The sequence below is a fragment of the Mobula birostris genome, chromosome 23, assembly GCF_030028105.1.
Source record: "Mobula birostris isolate sMobBir1 chromosome 23, sMobBir1.hap1, whole genome shotgun sequence".
Classification (NCBI taxonomy): domain Eukaryota; kingdom Metazoa; phylum Chordata; class Chondrichthyes; order Myliobatiformes; family Myliobatidae; genus Mobula; species Mobula birostris.
In genome coordinates this window covers 7,283,443-7,305,407 of record NC_092392.1, presented here as the reverse complement: position 1 = coordinate 7,305,407, position 21,965 = coordinate 7,283,443, and the positions used below count along the sequence as shown (strand labels likewise).

The 21,965-nt window shown below is 39.6% G+C and overlaps 1 protein-coding gene across 1 annotated transcript in view; it reads right to left on the bottom strand.

Moving 5' to 3' along the window:
* The window catches only part of snd1 (staphylococcal nuclease and tudor domain containing 1), a 919,733-nt gene that overhangs the window by 648,636 nt on the left and 249,132 nt on the right, over nt 1-21,965 (bottom strand). The window contains exon 14 of the mRNA XM_072241822.1: nt 9,993-10,065. Within this exon, the coding sequence (XP_072097923.1) occupies nt 9,993-10,065 (73 nt within the window). The remainder of the gene's footprint in view (nt 1-9,992; nt 10,066-21,965) is intronic.

Here is a 21,965-nt window from a genome sequence, read left to right as displayed (position 1 = left end):
TGTCGTGTGCCTGACACTAGTGCAAACTGAGTCTTTTGTTCAACAGGAGATGAAGAGAGAAGATGCCGGAGAGAAGAGGTTGTAGGACTTGACTCCGATCAGGGCCATGATTCGACGAAGCCCAGGGAGATCGGAGGAGGATCGGTGAAGAGGAAACCATGAGCTCCAACTTGTGCACATTAGACAGTTTCATTAAGGTGGACCTTTTCTTTTTCTTTTGCTTTTTCTTTACTAACCCTTTAGTCAAATTAAGAATTATAAAGCTAAATCGTTTAATTGTATGCAGTGTACTGCCTGTTATTTCACGGTACTTATTTGCAACAGGGTAATGAATTACGCAGCATCCACACAAACAGGCGGTTTGGCACCTCAATCTCACACATTTGGCATGGCAGCAGATTGTTTCACATGCAAACTTGGTCAAGAAGTTAAATTGTTGTTCAGACCAAATATCAGAAAGGGAAAGAAATATGAAATATGATCCAAGTGACTATGACCATGGAATGATTTCTGGTGCTGGACAGGGTGGTTTCAGTATTTCAGAAACTGCTGAACTCCTGGGACTTTCACACACAGTAGTCTCTGGAGTTTGCAGACAATGATGCAAAAGACATCCAGTGAGTGACAGTTATGTCCAAAAAGGCCTTGTTAATAAGAGAGGTCAGAGAAGAATGGCCAGACTGGTTCAAGCTGACAAGAAGGCAACAATAACTCAAATAACCATGTGTTGCAACAGTGGTATGCAGACATCCCACCTCTCCCGCATATTGACAGTGGCTCCCTGATGCCCGTAAATTATATACAATATCCTGGAAATCGATTTTTTTTGAGAGCGAGCGAGAGAGGCATGTGCACACCATGGCAGAGAGTTCCAAAAAAGAGAAAATATAAAACGTACATTACCCCAGACTACACTAAAGTGTACCCCTGCCTAATAGAGGTCAAAATAATGACAGTGTTGCTCGCTGCACTGCTTGCAACAGTGACTTTTCTATTGCCCATGGTGGGTTAAGACTGTAAAAGGCATGTTGAGGTGAGTTTAACTGGTGTCATTCATTCATTAGCATAGCTAATGTTATTTAAACTAGCTGGCTAGCTGCTAAGGAACTACTCAATTGCAGACATCCCACCTCTCCCGGAAGTTCTGGGAATCTCCCGCAAATTGATGATGCTACCTCCCTGAAATGAGTTTTTGCAGGGTGGGATGTCTGGGTACACAGAAGAGCATCTTGGACGCAGAACATGTCAAACCTTGAAGTGGATGGGCTACGGCATTAGAAGACCACACAAGCCTGACGCATCCTGTTTAAATGTAATGAGGGCCGCTGTGCCTAATGCCTTTCTAAGCAGTGTGTTGCAGACCCCACTATACCTTCCTAATCCTTAATAAAAGTGGTCACTGAGTGTATGCCCTCTGTTTTTGGACTCTTCTGATTAGGAAAATAGGTACTTGTATTTCTCCATTGAATTGACCCATCATTTAAACTCTCTTGGCTCCCACAGTTCCAAAAACGCACCTATAACTGAACCAATTTTTCTATAAAACTACAACTTTTCAGTTCTAGCATCACCTTGGTAAACCTGAACTGCATTCTCCAGTGCAATAGCATATTTCCTATACTGTGATGATCAGAACTATATACATATTCTATTTGTGGCCTTCTAGTGTTCTATACTGTTCTTGCAAACTCTCTCTGCTCTTACATCCAAAGACACAGTCATGTGCCAAATTCCTCTGTAGCTATTTATCATTACAAAGACCAACAAATTCTGCTGACTGGTTTAAATTAACAGGCAGTCCATGGAGGGTCAAACAAGGTAAACAATCGTGCTAATAGACACAAAAAAATAGATGCTCCAAACTAAAGTATAAAAATGAATTGTACTTTAATATAAAGTAAGAACTATAATGATATTTACAGCAGTCTGCCATGAAGCAGGTGTATTCAAAATCTTTACAAACAAAAAGAAGAGTCTGCATGAAATGCCAAGGGCAGAACAGAGATGAGGTTAAGTTCAACCCAAATGACAATCACAAAAACATTACTAAACACATTTTTTTTGGCAGCGCATTTAATTTATAAGTGATCAGCGTGTTGACCTTCAAGTGGGGACACTCATTTCCACAGTAATTCACACACATACAGCCCAACTGAAATATGAAAAATGTTTTATGTTCTACCCACCCTATCTCAACCTTTCCTTCAAATCCTTGTACAGGTTTCCCCCGCCATCCGAAGGTAGAGCGTTCCTATGAAACGGTTCGTAAGCCAGAAGGTCGTAAAGCGAAGCAGCAATTACCATTTATATGGGAAAAATTTGTGAGTGTTCGCAGACCCAAAAATAACCTACCAAATCATGCCAAATAACACATAAAACCTAAAATAACAGTAACATATAGTAAAAGCAGGAATGATATGATAAATACACAGCCTATATAAAGTAGAAATACTTCTCCACAATCATTGCCTGCACTGTTCTCCGTAGCGAAAATCTCACGCAAGCGCTCTCGGCAGAAACACTCTCTCCAATAACCTTTAAGCTATGAAGCTGCCAAATCATACCAAATAACACATAAAAATACATAGCCTATATAAAGTAGAAATAATGTATGTACAGTGTAGTATCACTTACTGGAATTGGGAAGACAGCAAACACACTGTTGATGGTATGTTAGGCTGAGTCGTCGGAGTTTGGGGCTGTGCAATGGCCCCCACCCTCCAGGCCGCTGACCAACACCGATCTGCAAAGAATACAGGGTACAGCAGTGGCCGGAATGCATCCAGCGCATCTTTAAGAAAAAAGTCGAAATAAACAAGCTAATTAATTAGGTGCCGCCCGGCACGTAAATGTTGGCCCAGATCAGAGGCGACGCAATCGGCAATCGCCTCTGATCTGGGCCGGCATTTACGTGTCGGGCAGCACCTAATTAATTAGCTTGTTTATTTTGGCTTTTTTTCTTAAAGATGTGCTGGGTGCCTCCCGGCTACCGCTGCATTCTCCGCGAATTGGTATCTGTCCGCGGCCTGGGGGTTGGGGTGGTGGGACACTGAGGTGTCGTCTGTTTCCATCAGGGCAGGCAGGTCATCTTCTTCTATGTCTGCCTGTCTCGATGTCAAAGGTCGAGGTTCGTCGTCTGCTGTGGCTGATGTGGAAGGCTTGAAAAACGAGAGTATGCTTGACTGCTTAGCCTCGCGCATATTTCTATCATACAGTTCTTTGTAAGCACTCAAACCATCTTGCAAATATGCCCTAAACCGACGTACCCATTCAAAATTAAAGTCGTACTTTTCTGCAATCATTGCAGCAAAAATCTCACGCAGTTGCTTCACGTTCAGTTCCTGGACGACTTCACTTTTGGTCCATTCACGATTGCATTTGGTTTCCATTGTTATCCTTTCCTCTTCCAATTGCATCAGCTCTTTATCTATCAGTTCTTGGTGAGGGGATGCCAAAACCTCTTCAACATCATCTTCGTCAACTTCCACAAGCCAAACTCACTTTGTCCTTACTTCATTCACCACGATCGAAACGCTTAATTATGTCACACCTTTACGAGCTTTTTTAGGCTTTTCTGATACCTTAGAACTCATCTTGCTAACCGCTGCTCACAGGCACGTGTTTAAGCAATGCCGGCGAGAATGCAGTTCCGAATCCGGGGGAGGAGCAGCTGCTCGGGGCGCGCGCTGCCTTTTTTCGTAACAGTGAAAACACCTTCTGTTAGCTAAAACAGGTAACTAATGTAGGTCTTTCGTAACAGTGAGGTTTCGCAAAGCAAACGTTCAAAAAGCGGGGGACACCTGTATTCTAAAACATACCATATTTCCATTTATTCCCCACCTCTCACTGCAGCCTTCTCTGAATCTAATTAAAATGACATTAATGTGTTAACAGAATTCAAATAAACAAAGCTACAATTCTCGATCATGATTGGCACTGGTTGGCTTTCTATTGTATAGATTTAGTGCAGGTAACTATAGACGGCATCCAAGTTTGCAAATGAAACTCAAGACATACTTTTCATGCACTTGCTCCAAAAATTGCAAAAGTTCAGACTTCAGCAGGTGGCAATATAGCTGCCTTTGTCCTTTGCAGCTCTGATTTGAAATTATAAGACCATAAGACAAAGGAGCAGAAGTTGGCCATTCGGCCCATCAAGTCTGCTCCGCCACTTTATCATGAGCTGATCCATTCTCCCATTTCGTCCCACCCCCTCACCTTCTCACCATAACCTTTGATGCCCTGGCTACTCAGATACCTATCAATCTCTGCCTTAAATACACCCAATGACTTGGCCTCCACTGCTGCCTGTGGCAACAAATTCCATAGATTCACCACACTCTGACTAAAAAAATTTCTTCGCATTTCTGTTCTGAATGGGCGCCCTTCAATCCTTAAGTCATGCCCTCTCGTACTAGACTCCCCCATCATGGGAAACAACATTGCCACATCCACTCTGTCCATGCCTTTCAACATTATCTCCCCGTTCAGAAAATAGTCTACACCCTTATTTCTTATACCAAGGTACATGACTATGTAATAAAAGGCAAAAAAATTTCACGCTCAAGAACTCCAGGCAATCTAGGGATTTCCCTTCCTCTTTATCATCCAGATCTGCAAGAGACCAAAAGCACCCACACAGGGAAGTGGCGGTTGAAGTGCAAATCAAAAGTACTACTTCAACTTCACAGTGGTTAGCATACTGCAGTTACAGCGTCAGCAATATGGTTAAATCCCGCCGCAGTTTATAATATATACTCTTTGTAACATCATGGTTTCCTCCCACATTCCAAAGATGTGCTGGTCGGTAGGTTAATTGATCACATGTTGTAACTGGGTGGTGCAGGCTCATTGGGCCGGAAGGGTCTGTCTGTTACTGTGCTGAATACTGTATTTACTTATCTCTCTAACAAATTATCTAACCAAGTAAATAAATAAATAGCTGTAATGAGTTGGCTGGGGCCTATGACAAAGGAAAACTATTAAGTTCTGAGTGGATAAATGTTTCTTTATACAGTATTTGTTTTGACTAGCACTGCGAGAGATAACAAGGAACTAAAAGAGGAGTGGAATTGGGATTGATGGAAGAGCTCTGGAACCAACCAAGGGCTTGATTGTTTAAACGTCCTGTCACAAGGCAACATGAGAAGTATGAAAATGTTAGAGTGCAGCAGGTAGAGCATTCACTGCTTAGAGAGGGGTTAAAGGAAATTGGATGAATTTATGAGGAAGAAAAAAAAGGGCAGGGTTAAACGATGAAATCACACATCATTGCACAGTCGATGTCATTAAATGAATGTGGATATATTGGAAGAAGATGCAAAAAGACTTGTTGGATAATGCCAAATTGACGAGTTGGGACTATCAAGGAGAGAAGGTAAAACAGAAGGGGACTCTTTCGATAAAGAGTAGAAAAGCAAAGCTGCTGGAAGGATTAAGAATAGCCATGGGAAGAGCATAGGGCATTTCTATTTGTATGCAAGATCAGAGTTAGGATTCATTGCTGAAAAACTTCCTTACCAGGGAATGGTAAGAGAATTGAATATGTAGCAACAGGGAGTGGTCAAGGTAAATATATTATTTGGGCAAAGATAGTAAAGCACAATAAAGAAAGATAAAGAACACACGCAAAAAAAGTATTCTCCAGAATTGGAAGATGATTGCCATATCATGTCTGTGTCCATTTCTAGTTATAAAAGAACCACTTGCAACCCAGTGTAAATGTGTTTTAAATTTTCCTTGCCAGTTAAAAACAGACTGTTCTTGGTCTGAAACATCGACTCTTAGTTCCTTTCCACAAATGCTGCCGGACCTGCTAAGTTCCTCCACATTTTGTGTGTGTTATTCTACAATTTTTTTTCAACTACCAATTCCCATAACTAATATAACTACCTGCTTCTAATTTGTGCAGTTGGTGGTTGCTGATGTACCTACCGAGGTATTGCTACAGATTAAAAATCTTCACGTTCTTTCCCTCTGAGCTGTGGAGCAGCACAATTTATTGACTTCACCAACTCCTTTGCTTGCTTGTAGAAGTCCAGGTGACCAAAATCCATAACTTTCCAACAGTTATATTAATCAAGGACTAAATTCATGGAATGGAGAGAAATTTGTTCTGCTTCAATCTTAGGTAATGTGTCAATAAAGCAAAACACCGCCACCTTTAAACAAAGATCATAGGGAATTAATCTAGTTGAACAGCATGAATGTCCCACCACCAGTACAGCTGGAAACAGATCCAAATTAAACCTCTGACTCTTTCACAGATTTGAGATGAAGTGTTGAACACCATGAGCAGGCTACACGTTTTGAGGTGCTGTGGAATGACATACAGATCTGGAACATCCTGGATGTATTCAAGCAGGCATTGAAAGAAATGGAGACAATAGTTAGACAAGCAAAAGATCTGAAACATCACTAAGAGTATTAACACCACAGGAACCAAGTCTTGGACATTTTTGCGAATGGAATTAATAAAGCAGTGATGCCTATCGTAGTATGTATGCCAACTTAAAGTGTATGATTGCCAGAAGTACGATAAGGAGGGGCACTTTGCTTGAAAGCAAAATCAAAACCAAATCAAGTAACCAAATCATATTGAAAATAACAATAGAGGGTAAAATACACATGAACTAACTGCATCTGACTAGATAGATCATATCTAATTTTCAAACTGTCAGAGACTTTTCTCATGGACACTGAAAAACTCAACACTGGCATTACAATATTAGTTGTGTGCAAACAGGAATTTAAATGACACTGGTCAGATTGCACAATAAAACTCAAGGAGTCAACCACTTCCTCCCAGTTGCACTGCCAAAAGATCAAGATGATCAGGGCGTGTGAAGTAGAAGTGAGAAATGTAGAAAGATAAGCAAAATTGTCCTAGATTAAAGATCAAATTTAAATGACTGAAAGTGACTACCTAAACTTAAAGAATGATATGCGTTAGGTCAAGAGCACAGAGCCTGATTTAGTTGTATATAACAAGCACCCAGGTATCTCTCATGATGAACTAGGAAGCAGTCAAGAGCCAAGATTCACCTGAAGGTGAACACTACATCTGGATTGTTCAGAACTACAACTTGAAGAAAGAATACCTTGAAGTACTGGAGGTATTAAAAGGAAAAAGGCATTGAACTAGATTGCATAATGAGCAAAAAAGTTTCAAAATGTAATTCAATAAATGATTTGAACATAATGTTTGCTGATGACATAAAAATTGGCCATTGTGATTAGCAAGAAAGTCATCAAAGGATACCAGCAGAGATGTACAGAAGAATTGTGGAGTGCATGTCTATAGCTTTCTGAAATTAACAACACAAGTGGATAGGTTGACAGTTAAAGCATAAGGCATGATTGCCTTTATCAGTCAAGACAATGAGTATAGAAGTCAGGAAGTCATACAACTTTATAGAACTTTGGTTAGGAAATATTTGGAATATTGTGCAGAGTTTTAATTGTCTGGGATGTGGAGGTTTGGATGGATGTTACCTGCATTGGAGAGTATGAGCTGTAAAGAGAGGGTAGACAAACTTCGATTATATTCTCTGGAGCATGAGAGGCTGATAGGAGTATATGAAATTATGAGAGGTATAAATAGTCAGAGTCGTTAATCTCCAGGGTGGAAATGGCAAATACTAAAGGGTAGAATTTCAAGGTCAGAGTGAATATTTAAAGGAAAGTTTTGAGATAGGTAGAAATACATGTGACAAATCAATAAAGCTAATTTTTAGTCTTGCTTTAACCATAGAGAGTGATAGAGTCAGGGGTTCAGTTAGACTTGCATCATGTTCGAGGCAGCACATTCTACGTTGTACATATATCAATTCATTAAGATGGCATCTTTGGAATGTGTGGAGATTATTGGATATCAACAGAATCAAAGATTGACACTGTTACTGATGTTTGCTTAACTAGGATAGATCTTCACAACCTTTGAAAAGTTGAATGCTTTCGAGCAGAGGTCTGGAATATTTAATGATTAATACACACCAAAGACTACTCTAATAGAACAGATGTTCACTTGCAAAGGCATCAGCTCCACACATTTTCTACAAGATAATGAATGGACAGTTTGATCCATAATCTGCAAAATGTTGTTAGTTAACAAGATGACATTTTAGCGTGTGGAAAGGTAGCAGAGACAAGGAGAATCTAAATGTACCTTGACAAATTGAGCAGGAACATAACTGAGGAAAGACAAGCATGCATTTGCTATGTCAGAAGCAGACTACTTGGTTATGAAACAGATGCCAAAAATCTCATCAGTTAAGGACAAGGTTATATCAGCGTTGGGTGGATCGAACTCAAACAACTTGACATAATTGAAGGCCTACCAAGACTTAATAATAAAACTGTTAAAACTACCAAGCAAGTTGTTCAATCACAAGACAGTTGACAGAAATAACTGTAGTTTGTATTATTTATGATCTGGAAAGTTGTTGCTACTGCCCTATGAGATGTATCGCTTTGTGTATTAATGTCACATGCCATAAGAGACTAAAGGCAAGCAATGAATTTGTTTCATTTATTAGTTATAGATGGAGTGACAAAGTTCAATGGTCAGAACTTTATACAATTTTCAAGGATCACAAGACCCTGCAGGTATTTTTGTTGAATTTGGTGGGGGCGGGGGGGGGGGGGGAATCTCCAACTGCCTCAGCTGAAACAGAGATGGGCATTCACCCTGGTTGCAAATAACTACCCTCTACAGCATAAGTGTAGCCAGTACAAGTAAACACTGATCAGGTAGGCTCTGCCATTTTGATAGAGCATTAAACAACCTTAGTCTTGATAATAGTGCATTATTATCACAGTAATAGTGTGCAACTATCATTCCAAATCTGCAACTGAAGAAGCTCCAATAGATCAGGAGCTGGGTCACATTCTTCAGAGTACACAATCTCAGATAAATTCTTGATACCACGATATTGGCAAGGCTGGAATAGTAACATTTCTGGGCAATAATAATTCAAGCCAAACGTAGATCAGAAATTCTTAGTACTTGTGTGACATATTAGTGCAATCAAGGTGTCCATTAACCCAAGGAGCAGATCATAGCCACCAATAGGGTTGTCAACTGTCCCGTATTAGCCGGGACATCCCATATATTGGGCTAAATACGGGCTTGTCCCGCATTTCCCCCGCTAAGGTAGAGCATTCCTATGAAACCTTTTGTGCCAAAATGGCGTAAACCGAAGAAGCAATTACCACTAATTTATATGGGAAAAGTGTTTGAGCATTCCCAGACCCAAAAAAAACCTACCAAATCATACCAAGTAACACATAAAACCTAAAATAACACTAACATATAGTAAAAGTAGGAATGATATGATAACTACACAGCCTATATAAAGTAGAAATAATGTATGTACAGTGTAGTTTCACTGAACAGAATCGCCAAAACCGATTTGTAGCAAAAAAAAAATCGGCACGTACACGCATGAGCACACAGGTGCCTGTGCAAGGCTTCATGGTCATGGTAGTCTTTCTCAGGGTAAACACAAGTGTCCTGTATTTGCCTGCTACTTTGTCCCTTATTTGTGAGTGAGAAAGTTGACAACCCTAGCCACCAATGTACATAAAATAACCATATAGCTAATTTAGTCTATGCTTGCTCCTAGAAACTTCTTGGTCCTTGAACCAACTGCTAAAAGGTATATTCTGTTTAAACACCTTGATATCTCTATTAAACCTTTTTACCTAAGGGGGACTAAACAGCATACACTACATAACTTTATGGTGAAGTTCTTCATTTCTGGAACCATTCCAATATATGAGAAAACAAGCAACATGCAATTATGAAGTTTAATATCCAATGTGCCCACGACCAAAACCACAGCTGAGAGAGTGTGCTCAGTGATATGCACCAACATTGTCACATCATTTCCCCCAGTCAGCTATCATTAGCTTGAAAGACTTTGCAACAGTAAAATTTAATTTTTATCACATTAAAAAGACTTGCCTGTGCAACAACATGTACAACTTACCCCAGAGATATCAGCAACACGATGGATTGGCACCTCCTTCTTACTGTGCAGTCCTTTTGCATTCTTAATGGCCCTAAGATAACAGAAGCAAAAGAATGGATTTAAATCTCAGATATATCCCTTTGCCCATTCCATCCCTTGCCATTCTGTATAATTTGAGCAAAGTTTGATCTAAAATATTAACTCTGCATCCGTCTGAATGCTGCCTAAACCGGCTTCTGATTTTAATACATTTAGATTTTACTTTCAAAATCAGCATTAAACTTACCAAAAGCAAAGTCTGCTCCCACATAACAAAAGGATACAAACACTCAAAGGAAAGATCGGTGACCCACCTTTGTGAAATCTACACTTTATTATTTTTGTGGGTGCCACGGATAATTCCAATACAGAAACAAAATATCCCATTCCCAGAAGTACAAGCCAAATTCCCATAAGGGGCTGCCTCGGTAATGTAGTAGTTAGTGTGACACAATTACAGCTTAGAGTATCGGAGTACGGAGTTCAATTCTGACATCATCTACAAGGAGTCTATACGTCCTCCCCATGGATTATGCGGTTTTTCTCTGGGTGCTCCGGTTCCTCCTCACAGTCCAAAGACGGACCAGTCCGTAGGTTAGTTGGTCATTGTAAACTGTCCTATAATTAGGCTGGGGTTAAATCAGGGGTTGACAGGCGGCGTGGCTCGAAGGGCCTGAAGGCCCTATTCCACGTCGTATCTCAATAAATAAATATATATATATTTACATTCAACAAGTTTAAGACCTTTGGTGATAATTTTATGATAAAAAACATTAATTAAAAAGATCACCATCTGATTAGGAACTAATCTGGTTTACTGGTGGTGCATGCCCTCACAGTAGAACAAAAACGAACATTCAAGCAAAATCCTGGATTAATGTTACAGCTTTAGGGTAGCAAAACATCTTAAGGCACTTCTGAGCAACAAGCAAAATTTGACATCAGTAATATTATGCAAGCAACCAAAACCTTGGTAAAAGGAAAGTGCTAAAAGTAGTATCTCAAAGTAGTAATGAGGTACAATATAAAGATTTGTAAAGGAAATACCTTAGCATGGAATACAGCTGCCAATTAAATAGAGAAAGCAATTTAGGGTTTTATAATGCACACAGGGGTTACAGCATCAGAGACCATGATCAATCCAACAATGGCTTCTCTTCCATGTCAACACCTGCTACACTGAGACCCTAGTTAATTCAGGCTGTTTTGTTCACATGCCTGCAGCAGACACCTGAAAAAGATGCTCTATTCTTCGCCATGGGAGAAGATTACAAGCAACAAGAGGAAACATTAAAGGATGTGTCAAAGCTTCCTTGAAATGCAACATGCATTTCCCGGCAATATCTGGCTCAGGACCACTGAAAGGGGAGGATGATGCTTTGGCTTCAAGAAACTTAAGACAATGTATCATGAGCACACAGAAGTCCATTATAAGTAGCATCATGTCACCTCAGACTATACACTCACCCACTCCTTCAGTGACCTCCTTCTGTAACTGTGGAAGTGCCTGTTGTTGCTACCATCGCCTGGTTAGCCATTTCAGGTCCCAATCACAGAACTTACATAATCAGAGTGGAAACAAAGTACCCTCCATCATGAGGAATAATAGATGGATTTTGCACTCCAAGTTGCCATCTAGAGCAAAACTAGAATGTGTGAACACGGGTGGTTGCTGGTAGTGGGAAATGATATCACAGGCGCGTCTGAAATGTTACATAAGGGTCACTACTTCCAGCTACTTGTTCTTTTACAAAAAGTAAACTGTAATATAAAATTGAAATTAAACAAATACAATCTTTGCATGAGAGATGAGACCAATTTAACTAAATGACAGTTATTCATATACACCAAACTATAATTGGATGTATATTAAATAGATGTTATTAGCACAGTATTCACTATATATTAGGAAACTGCTGAGGATAAAGTCTGGAGGTTTGCCTTTGAAAACACTGAGCTCTAAAAGCAGCCACTTTAACTCACAGCAAGCAACAATTTCAGACAGGCAATTTATAAAAAGATTTCACTCCATCTAAAATTATATTGGAAGCACCAAAAAGCTTTCCTATGACGTTAGATGTCCAGAGCAAATGAGTCTTCAAATGTGGGTTCAAATTACTACTATCTTCAAAAGTAAGTTACTTACTTTCAAGTCAAATTTGAATGAAAAGGAGAAAAAATGCAGGTCTCAACAGGACTGAGGCATAGATACACGTTACTCAATCTACATGCATACTACGCAAGTCTTTTACATAGTATCTGATCTGCCAAGCTCCAATAAATTGTACAAGAGTTCTGCAATGTTGCTGTTTTTTCTTTATTTCCATCGGGTCTAAACTTATGAACAGCAGCATAAAATTTACATTTGTCCATATCTTTTTGTACAATATCACCACAGTTCCACCAAGATAAGAAATATGTACTGAAGCTGTCATTTTAATTCAAATCTGATCCAGTTTATCACTTTCCAAAGCCTTAACCATTAATTTGCCCAGGATTCCAATTCTGAAAAAAAAGGAGAGAATGCCTTGGTACATTCCCGGTCTCCTGCATATCATTAATAATCGCGTAATTGTTAACCCTTAATATCTACTCCATTTCACAGCCAATATACATTTAACTACCAGATTTAAAAAGAGATTCCATTCATTTGTGGCTATAAATATAAATTGAAAGTTTATTTAAATGGCATAAATAAATAGAGCCATGCTTCAAACATTTTAGTTTAGGTAGAATTTTTACTGATTCATCTTAGAAACTTAATGATTACTACCATACAGTAACATTCCAAAACATGAAAACAGCTGCAATATATATTAATTCAGTATACAATTACCATATGTATACAAGACTATAAAATAAATATGGTACAATTCAGTATTACCAAGAAAGATTGAAAAAGAAAAGCATGATGTTCAAGAATGATGCAAATTGAAGAAAAAGTGTCAAATCAGGACACTGATTGCACCCTGCAGGCAGAACCTAGGTACAATATGAGCAGGAGGTGGCGGCAAACAGTAATTGAGCAAGTCATGGGCATTAATCAATTCAACCAGCGGCATGCTCAGGATGGTTGTCAATAAAAGGTGGAGATAAGGATAAAATGTTGATTAACGAGTGGAGAACAGCGGAAAATAAAACATCAATGTCAAACTACAATACATGATTTAAAAAAAGAACAGCATGCAGTAGACAAAACTAAATCTCACAACCAAATGATCACATCACTCACTGCTTTGCTGTCCTGCCAAATCTAGCCACAAATGGTGGTGGACAATAAATTAGTAAAAGGGTTGAGGTAGCACCAAAAACATTCCCCACTCTCTACCATGGCAGAGCTTGGCATGAGACAGCTAACAACAAGTACAAGGCATTCTCAGCCAAAATCAAAGAGTGCATGATTAATCCTGGCTGAGATCTCTGTCATCAGAGACCAGTCTTCAGATATTCAATTAATTCCACACCATATCAAGAAACAGTCGAGAGCACTGATAGGACAAGGATCATATGACCACACATTAAACATTTGCCCTCCACACATAATAATGGTACCGTGCTTTCTAGATCAGTTGCAGAAGTGAGCAGAAAAAAATGACAGATGGAGTTTAATCTCAGCAATGTGGGGCACTGACATTGGGGGTCAAAAATATAGGAAAAGACATACAGTTAATGGCAGGACCCCAAATTACACTGATGTACAGAAGGACCTTGGGGTCTAACTCTAGGGCTCTCTGAAAGTGGCCACAGAAGTGGATAGTGTGGTAAAGGCAGCATATGGCACACTTGCCTTCATTAGTTGAGGCACTGAGTTCAAGAGTCATGAAGTTCTGTTACAGCTCCATAAAACTCTGGTTAGGCCACATTTGGGGTATTGCATTGTCACACCATTACAGGAAGTAGGTGAGCCCATGGAGATTGCACAGAAGAGGTTGACCAGACAGCTCTCTGGATTGGGAAACATGTGCTATAAGAGGCTGGACAAAGTAGGACTGTTCGATCTACAGTGGCTCAAGCTACAAGGAGACAAGAGAAGAGTACAAAATTACAATAGGCATAAAATATACAGCTGGTATTTTTTTCCCCTCAGGGTCAAAATGCCTAATACCAGAAACCATGTGTTACAGGCAACTAAGGGGAAAGATCGAAGAGGATATGGAGGGCAAGTGATTGATTTTATTTACACAGAGTAGTGGGTGTCAGGAATGCATTTTCAAAGGTGGTGGTGAAAGCATAAGTTTTCAAAAGGCTCTTAGATAGGCACATGAATATCCAGAGAATGGAGGGATATGGACTAAGTGCAGGCAGAAGGGGTTAGGTATCATTGTTAATTAGTGGACTGAAGAATCTGTTCCTGTGCTGTTTTATTGCATGTACCCAGCCGTGCTGCTACAGTTGCAATAATAGCCTTTATTATTGTTCACTGTGTCCCGTGTGCAGATAGCAAGAGAAATTGTTTTCAAGTAGGTATGGTTCAGTCTACTCTCTTATCAGAGTCAAAGTAATGGAAGGTGCCATTGCTGATTGATTATACATTTTCTATGAAATTTGAACCCTCGAGTGGCACCATGTTTCTAAAGTCCTGGTGTAGCCCAACTTGCATATTATATTGCTGCACTATGATTCAGTAGCCCTGCTTGTGAAGACAAGCAAACAGAACAACATCCTCACTATCCTATTCTCCCATGTCACTTTTTTCAAGGATCTATGAACTTGCACCCCAAGTCCCTCTGTACAAATCTTATAAGATCCCTACCCTTTGATGTATATTGGACTAGATGACCCAAACTGTTTGTCTAGATTAAATTCCATCTACCACCACTCTGCTAACTTTCCTGTAGATCCTTGCTTCTCTGTATCCTTAGCAACCATCCTTGCTATTTATAAATCCAGCAATCCTAAGGAATACCAGTAATGGAAGGTGCCATTGACAGTGCTGTCCAGCAGCACTTACTTCCCAGTTCCCTGATCACTGCTGCTCTCCCTGAACCTATTTGGAATTTTGACACGACTTATTTGCTCCAGATCTGATCTCATCCTTGGTCCAAACATAAACCTAGTGTTGAATTTATAAGGTATTATTTGACAAAGTTTGGCATCAGACAGTCTGATTAAAATGAGGCCAGCAGACACCAAGGAAAACAGTATTTGGATCACACCATGCAAAATGGAAGGTGGCTTTGGTTTTTGGAGCTCATTCATCTCAACTTCGGGGCATCACTATCAGAATTTTTGGGCAATGAATATAGCTGAACCAAATATTTTATCAATGGCCTTATTATTAGGCTAATGTTCACTGATATCTGCAGTTCAAATGCATCTCCTCAGCAAATACAGAGATCAGGAAGGCTCTGCAAAGGTTCGTCAATACTGGCATAGACCACCTGCATATATACAGAGAGGAGCAGGAAACGGGCCAATAACATCAAAAGGGATCCCACCCTGCTCATGAACTGTCTGCCTTACTCCCATCCTGGAAGAGGCTATGTAGCATCCACGCTAGGACCACCAGACTTCCCCAAATAATAAAAACTGATCAACACTTCCATCCACTAACCCACCCCTCCACACCTCCAACCACCACTACTTGATTTTTTCCTGTCAGTCACCTTATGTACAGACACACCTGCGCCTAGCATTACTTTATGGACATAAAATCAACATATACAAGCTATTTTGCATATTTATATTACAGCCAGCCCTCCGTATCCTCGGATTCTATGAACCGCGGATCGGGATCAAGAAAAAAAAATGGAAGTTCTCTCTCCAGCACTCATTTGAGCATTCTTTGCCTCGTGTCTCGTTCATTCGCTACTTGTGTTGTGAGCGAGAGGAAGGACTTTAAGGCTAGTAAGGGATGCTGGCTGGCTATGTAAAGCGCTACAGCCTCAAGAGCTTAAAGATCACGGGAGAATCGGCATCAGCTGATGCCGAGGCAGCATCAGCATTCCCAGAAGAGCTACGATGGTTGCATCTGTATTGAGCATATACAGACTTTGTTTTCTTCTCATTATTCCCTAAATAGAGTATAACAACTATTTACATTGTATTAGGCATTATAAGTAATTTAGAGATGATTTAAAGTATACGGGAGGATGTGCGTAGGTCATATGCAAATACTATGCCATTTTATATACGGGACTCGATCACCCACGGAATTATGTACCCGCAGGGGGTCCCGGAACCAAACCCCTGTGGATACGGAGGGCTGACTGCAATTGTTTTCAAAATTATGTTATCTTATTGTGTATTTTGTGCTACATCAGATCAAGAGTAAAAATTCATTCATTCTCCTTTTCACTTGTGTACTGGAAATGACATTAAACAATCTCAAATCTACAAGGCACAAGTGGAATTATTTTCACTTTTGCTTTGAATGTAGCTCCAAAGGCTCTGCAGAAGCACAGATCAGTACAGCTCATGTGCCAAAGCATTCAATCCTTCCACTACGGATTACAAAATCTACAATTTACAAAATGTACTAAATGTATTGATTTTGATAACTGACAGTATCTCACAAACTCATTATCTGTAAAACAAAGTTGCAACAGGTAGCTGGCACATGGGAACATCACCACTTGAAGCTCTGCTCTAAGCTGCAGATCCAAACTAATTTAGAAATACATTGCTATTCTATGGAATAGATAATGGAACTCCACACAAACAGCATTATTGTAAAACATTCAAAAAAGCTACTGTTCCAGAGCTATCTCATCACCTCACCAAAGGGTACATAAAAATAATCAAATAAAATGTCTGACCTGAGAACTAACTTATCACTGGCAGGCAACTGGCATGTGATCTCAAAAGATGGGACTTTATACATGAGCACCCATCAGAAACTTATTCTCCCAATACTGAGACCCAGTAAGTAACATTAGAAATCACTATCAATATCACAGCACTGATAAAAGATTGAACAATTTTAATTTCTAAGTACATGAGTTATATTGAAAATATAAAATTGCTTTCTTCAATGACTTTTCCCATTTTTCAATCTGACCTAACTTGTCAGTGGCACATTGTATTTACTGAAAATGTCTCAGGCACTCAATTCTAAGTAATGCAATGTGATAGCTGCAGTCTTCATTTCCTTATTTGACCGATTTACTTAAAAGGGTAAATGTTGGAGGTCAGCTGAGTAGAGAAGGTTTCAAATGAGAGGGTTTTGTCCGAAGTTGATAGACCACGGGTACTGCTGGAAAAGATCATGAAGATAAAAGTTGCTTATCGGAGAGATAACATCTTGTCAGACTTGCTATATGGAAAGGTGGAGGGAAAGAAAGGAAGAGGAAGGCAAAGAACAACGTGGCTGGCTAACATCAAGGATTGGACCAAGCTGGACAAGATTAGGGATGATGTGGATAAATGTCGAGACAGAACGGCGTGGAGGTAAATTGTCTGCCAACTGGAAATTCCAGATGTGACCGAACGACGACTTAAATCATCAGATGTTTATTGAACTGAATCCATTTTAATCAGAGTATGCCAAATAGAGGTAGTACATTCGATTAAGACAAATAAGGGATACAGAAGGGAAAACTAAATATTTTAGGAATACAAGGTAGAGGGCCATCTCTAAAGGAATCCAAGGATGGCCCCAGGCTGTCAATCTTCAAGCATGTAGGTTAACACAGATGGACTGATCTACATTGCAATGCAGTCTTCCATATTGAACCATATTAATAATCAAACTTAAAGAATACTGACGTTTGCACCTAAAATTAATTAGGAAAAAAAATCACAATTGATGCACATAACAAAAATTTCACCCAAGTCAGTCATAGAAACATCACTATGCATTTTTACACAGTTCATCTTTTGAGACTGAGCCACCTGCCACAAAGTCCTTTAGAACTAAAAATGTTTCCACAAGTAATGTTCACAAAAACAGCCATCTGATAACTTCTAACAATCAATGGATATTTATAGCAGCATTGAGTTAGTTGTTCCAATTACAACATTGACAAGAGGGGAAATGAAAAGGGGCCTTTGAAAAGGAGGTCCCTATGTGTGCAACAGTATTCATCAACCTATCATTAGTTTAAAAAAAGTGAACTATGGTGAGCATTTGAGTGGGAACAAATACTTGACTTGGTAACTCCTTTAATGATCGTTTCAACTTCTAACCTTCTTCTCATACATAGATAAATTACTTCCTGTACTGGCCTGTTGATTACAAAGCAATTAATGGATTCTATGTAAAGCTTGAAGGCTGCATTGTAGGATGGTTTTTGGATTGTTCATTGCATGGTTCTCTACCAGTATGACTCATCTTGAGGCTGAATAATTCCTGGAAGCATGTTCTGTCCTCAAAGTAACTTTCTATGAAAAGGCCAAATACGACTACAAAGTATGTAGCCAACTTGGTCTGCCCATTCCAGCTGGTTGAGAATGATCACAGCCTGGGAGAGGATAGTACAGCTTCCGAAGACCCCCACTATCCAGGCCATGCCTTCTTCTCACTACCATCATTGGGCAGGAGAGGAGACACAAAAGCTTTAGGTCCCACACCAGTAAATTGAGGAAAGTTTATTACCTGACAACCATAAGGCTCATTTACCATTATTCTGAACTGATTTTATCACCTACAGACTCACTTTCAAGGATTCTACAAACTCATGTTCTCAGTATTTTTTATCTACAGTTTATCTTCTTTTGCACACTGGTTGTTTGTCAGATTTTGTTTATGTATAGATTATTTGTAAAATTTTATTATATTTCTTTTCTCCTGCAAAAGTCTACAAGAAAATGAATCACAAGGTATCATGCATGATAAAAAGTATATACATTGATAATAAATTTATTCTGAAAACTCTCTGGTGCTACAATCTTTTCTACAGTGAGCAGAACTGCACAATATTCCAAGTATAGCCCAACCAATTTTATTATTCAGCTCTAATATGATGCCTGAAATATTTTACTTAATAGCCCTGAAACAATAAAATTAAACATCTTCTCTATCCTACCAGTTTTTCAAGGAGCTATGAACTTGCATTCTAAATCCCTCCGTAAATCAAAGTTTTTAAGATCCTTGCCATTTGCCATATACACCATCAGTATTAGATGACACAAAATGATTGTCCATCTCCCACCTCTCTGACAACTTTCCTAATATCTTTGTCCCTGTGTACTCTTAGGCAACCATCCACCAATTCTCATGTCATCAGCAAAAAAAGAATCAAAATCTGAATAACAAGTCCTTCAATAGGCCACTGGGTCGACTTCTAGGCAAAAAAAAATTTTTCACTTCTAATCATAAACACAGTTTTGATTCCAATCTGTCAAAACATACTGGACCTCACCTTCTCGAACATTCTTGAACAAATACCATTTAGGACTCAATCCATGTACAACACATTTTCTGCCTTGCTTTCATCAACTTTCTCAATAACATCTCAAAAAATAACAATCTGATTTGTGAGGCAGGATTTCCTATGCAGAAAGCCATGCTGACCTCCCTTAAACTTTTGCTGTCTTTGCAAATGATCACAAATCTGATCCCGAAGATTTTTTCCCATAGTTTCATTACAAGTTAAATAAAGTTCTCTAGCTGGTAGTTTTCCAGGTTGGGTTATCTCTACTGCCCTTCTTGAATATGTGAACAGTCTACCAATACCTCAACCTCACTTGCCAGAAAAGCCTGGGGCTTAACATTCATCCAGTGTTAAAAAGTACAGATATGCATATTTTACTCTTCCCAATAAAGTTAAAACATGGAACATCAATGGCAAAAGCAAAAGCAATAATGCTGCACCATTCACTGTGTAAGATGTTAGCAGTATGGTGAAAATTCCAGGTGTCAGGGGCCTGAAGTGTGTGAAGTTACCATAACTAGAGACAAGGTTCTTGGAAAACTGAAAGGTCTAAAGGTAGATAAATCACCAGATGGTGTACACCCCAGAGTTCTGAGAAAGGTGTCTGAAGAGATTGTACAGGCATAGAAATGATCTTTCAAGAATCACTTGATTCTGGATTGGTGCTGAAGACTGGAAAATTCCAAATGTTACTCCAGTCTTCAAGAAAGGAGAGAGGCAGAAGAAAGGAAACTATATGCCAGTTAGTCTGACCTCAGTGGTTGGGAACACATTGGAGTTGATTATTAAGAATGAGCCCAGGATTCTTGGAAATACATGATAAAATAGGCTGTAGTCAGCACGGTTTCCTCAAGGGAAAGTCGTGCCTGACAAATCTGTCCAAATTCTTTGAAAAAATAACAAGCAAGATAGACAAAGGAGAATCAGATGATGTTGTGTACTTGGATTTACAGAAGGACTTTGACAAGGTGCCACACGAGACTGCTTAACAAGCTACGAGCCCATGGTATTACATGAAAAAAATCAAGCATGGATATAGTACTGGCTGATTGGCAGGGGGCAAAGAGTGGGAATAAAGGGAGCTTTTCTAACTGGCTGCTGGAGTCTGGGGGTGTTCCACATGGTTTGTGTTGGCTCTGATTCTTTTTACATTATATGTCCATGATTTGGATGATGGAATTGATGGCTTTGTTGCAAAGTTTGCAGACGATATGAAGATAGGTGAAGGGGCAGGTAGTTTTGAGGAAGAGAGACTACAGAAGGACTTGGATCAGGAGAGTTGGCAAAGAAATGGCAGGTGGAATACAGTGTTGGGAAGAGTATGGTCATGCACTTTGGTAGAAGAAATGAGAGGATTGACTATTTACTAAATAGAAATGAACTACCAAAAAAACAGTTGCAAAGGGCCTTTGGAGTCCTTGTGCAGGACTCCCTAAAGGTTACTTTGCAGGTTGAATCTGTTGTGAGGAAGGCAAATGCAATGTTAGCATTCATGTCAAGAATGACAAGGATGTAATGCTGAAACTTTATAAAGCATTGGTAAGGCCTCACTTGGGAGTATTGTGGGCAGGTTTGGCCCTTCACCTTAGAAAGGATGTGCTGAAACTCAACAGGGTTCAAAGGAGGCTCACAAAACTGATTCCAGGATTGAATGGCTTGTTGTATGAAGAGCGTTTGATTGCTCTGGGCCTGTATTCACTGGAATTCGGAAGAGTCAGAATCAGGTTTATTATCACTGGCATGTGACATGAAATTTGTAAACAGCAGCAGTTCAATGCAATACATAACATAGAAGGAAAGACATCACAGTATACAGAAATTGAATAGATTAAAAATCATACAAAAACAGACATATTATATATTTTAAAAATGAGGTAGTGTCCAAGGGTTTAATGTCCATTTAAGAATCAGATGGCAGAGGGGAAGAAGCTGCTCCTGAATCGTTGAGTGTTTGCCTTCAGGCTTCTGTACCTCCTACCCGATGGTAACAGTGAGCAAAGGGCATGCCCTGGGTGCTGGAGGTCCTTAATAATGGAGGCTGACTCATTCTATGAATGAGGGGTGATCTTATTGAGACCTATCGAATAGTGAAAGGCCTTGATAGAGTGGATGTGGATTCTTTAGCCAGAGAGTGGTGGATCTGTGGAGTTCTTTGCCACAGGCAGCTGTGGAGGCCAAGGCTTTATGTACAGGGCATGAAGGGATACAGGGAGAAGGCACAAGATTAGGGCTGAGTGGAAAATTGAATCAGCCTTGATGAAATGGCAGAGCAGACTCAATGGGCCCAATGGCCTAATTTTGCTTCTGTACCTATGGTCTTATTATTATAGCTCAAAAACTCTGGTGCATCAAAACTGTATGACAGATAGCAGGCCAGATGAAGGAAAAGTGTTCCTGCTATGCCTTTCTCAAGAAAGGCAAACTGTGGGAAGATGATCCTCAAAATTAAGGCAAACGCAATGTTAACATTCATTTTGAGAAGATTAGAATATAAAAACAATGGTATAACACTGAAACTCTAAGGCATGTGTCAGTCCACATATGGAGTACCAGGAAAAGTCTTGAGCCCCATATCTCAGGAAGACTGCGATAACGTTGGAGGGGGGCCAGAGGACGCTTACAAGTATAATCCTGAGAA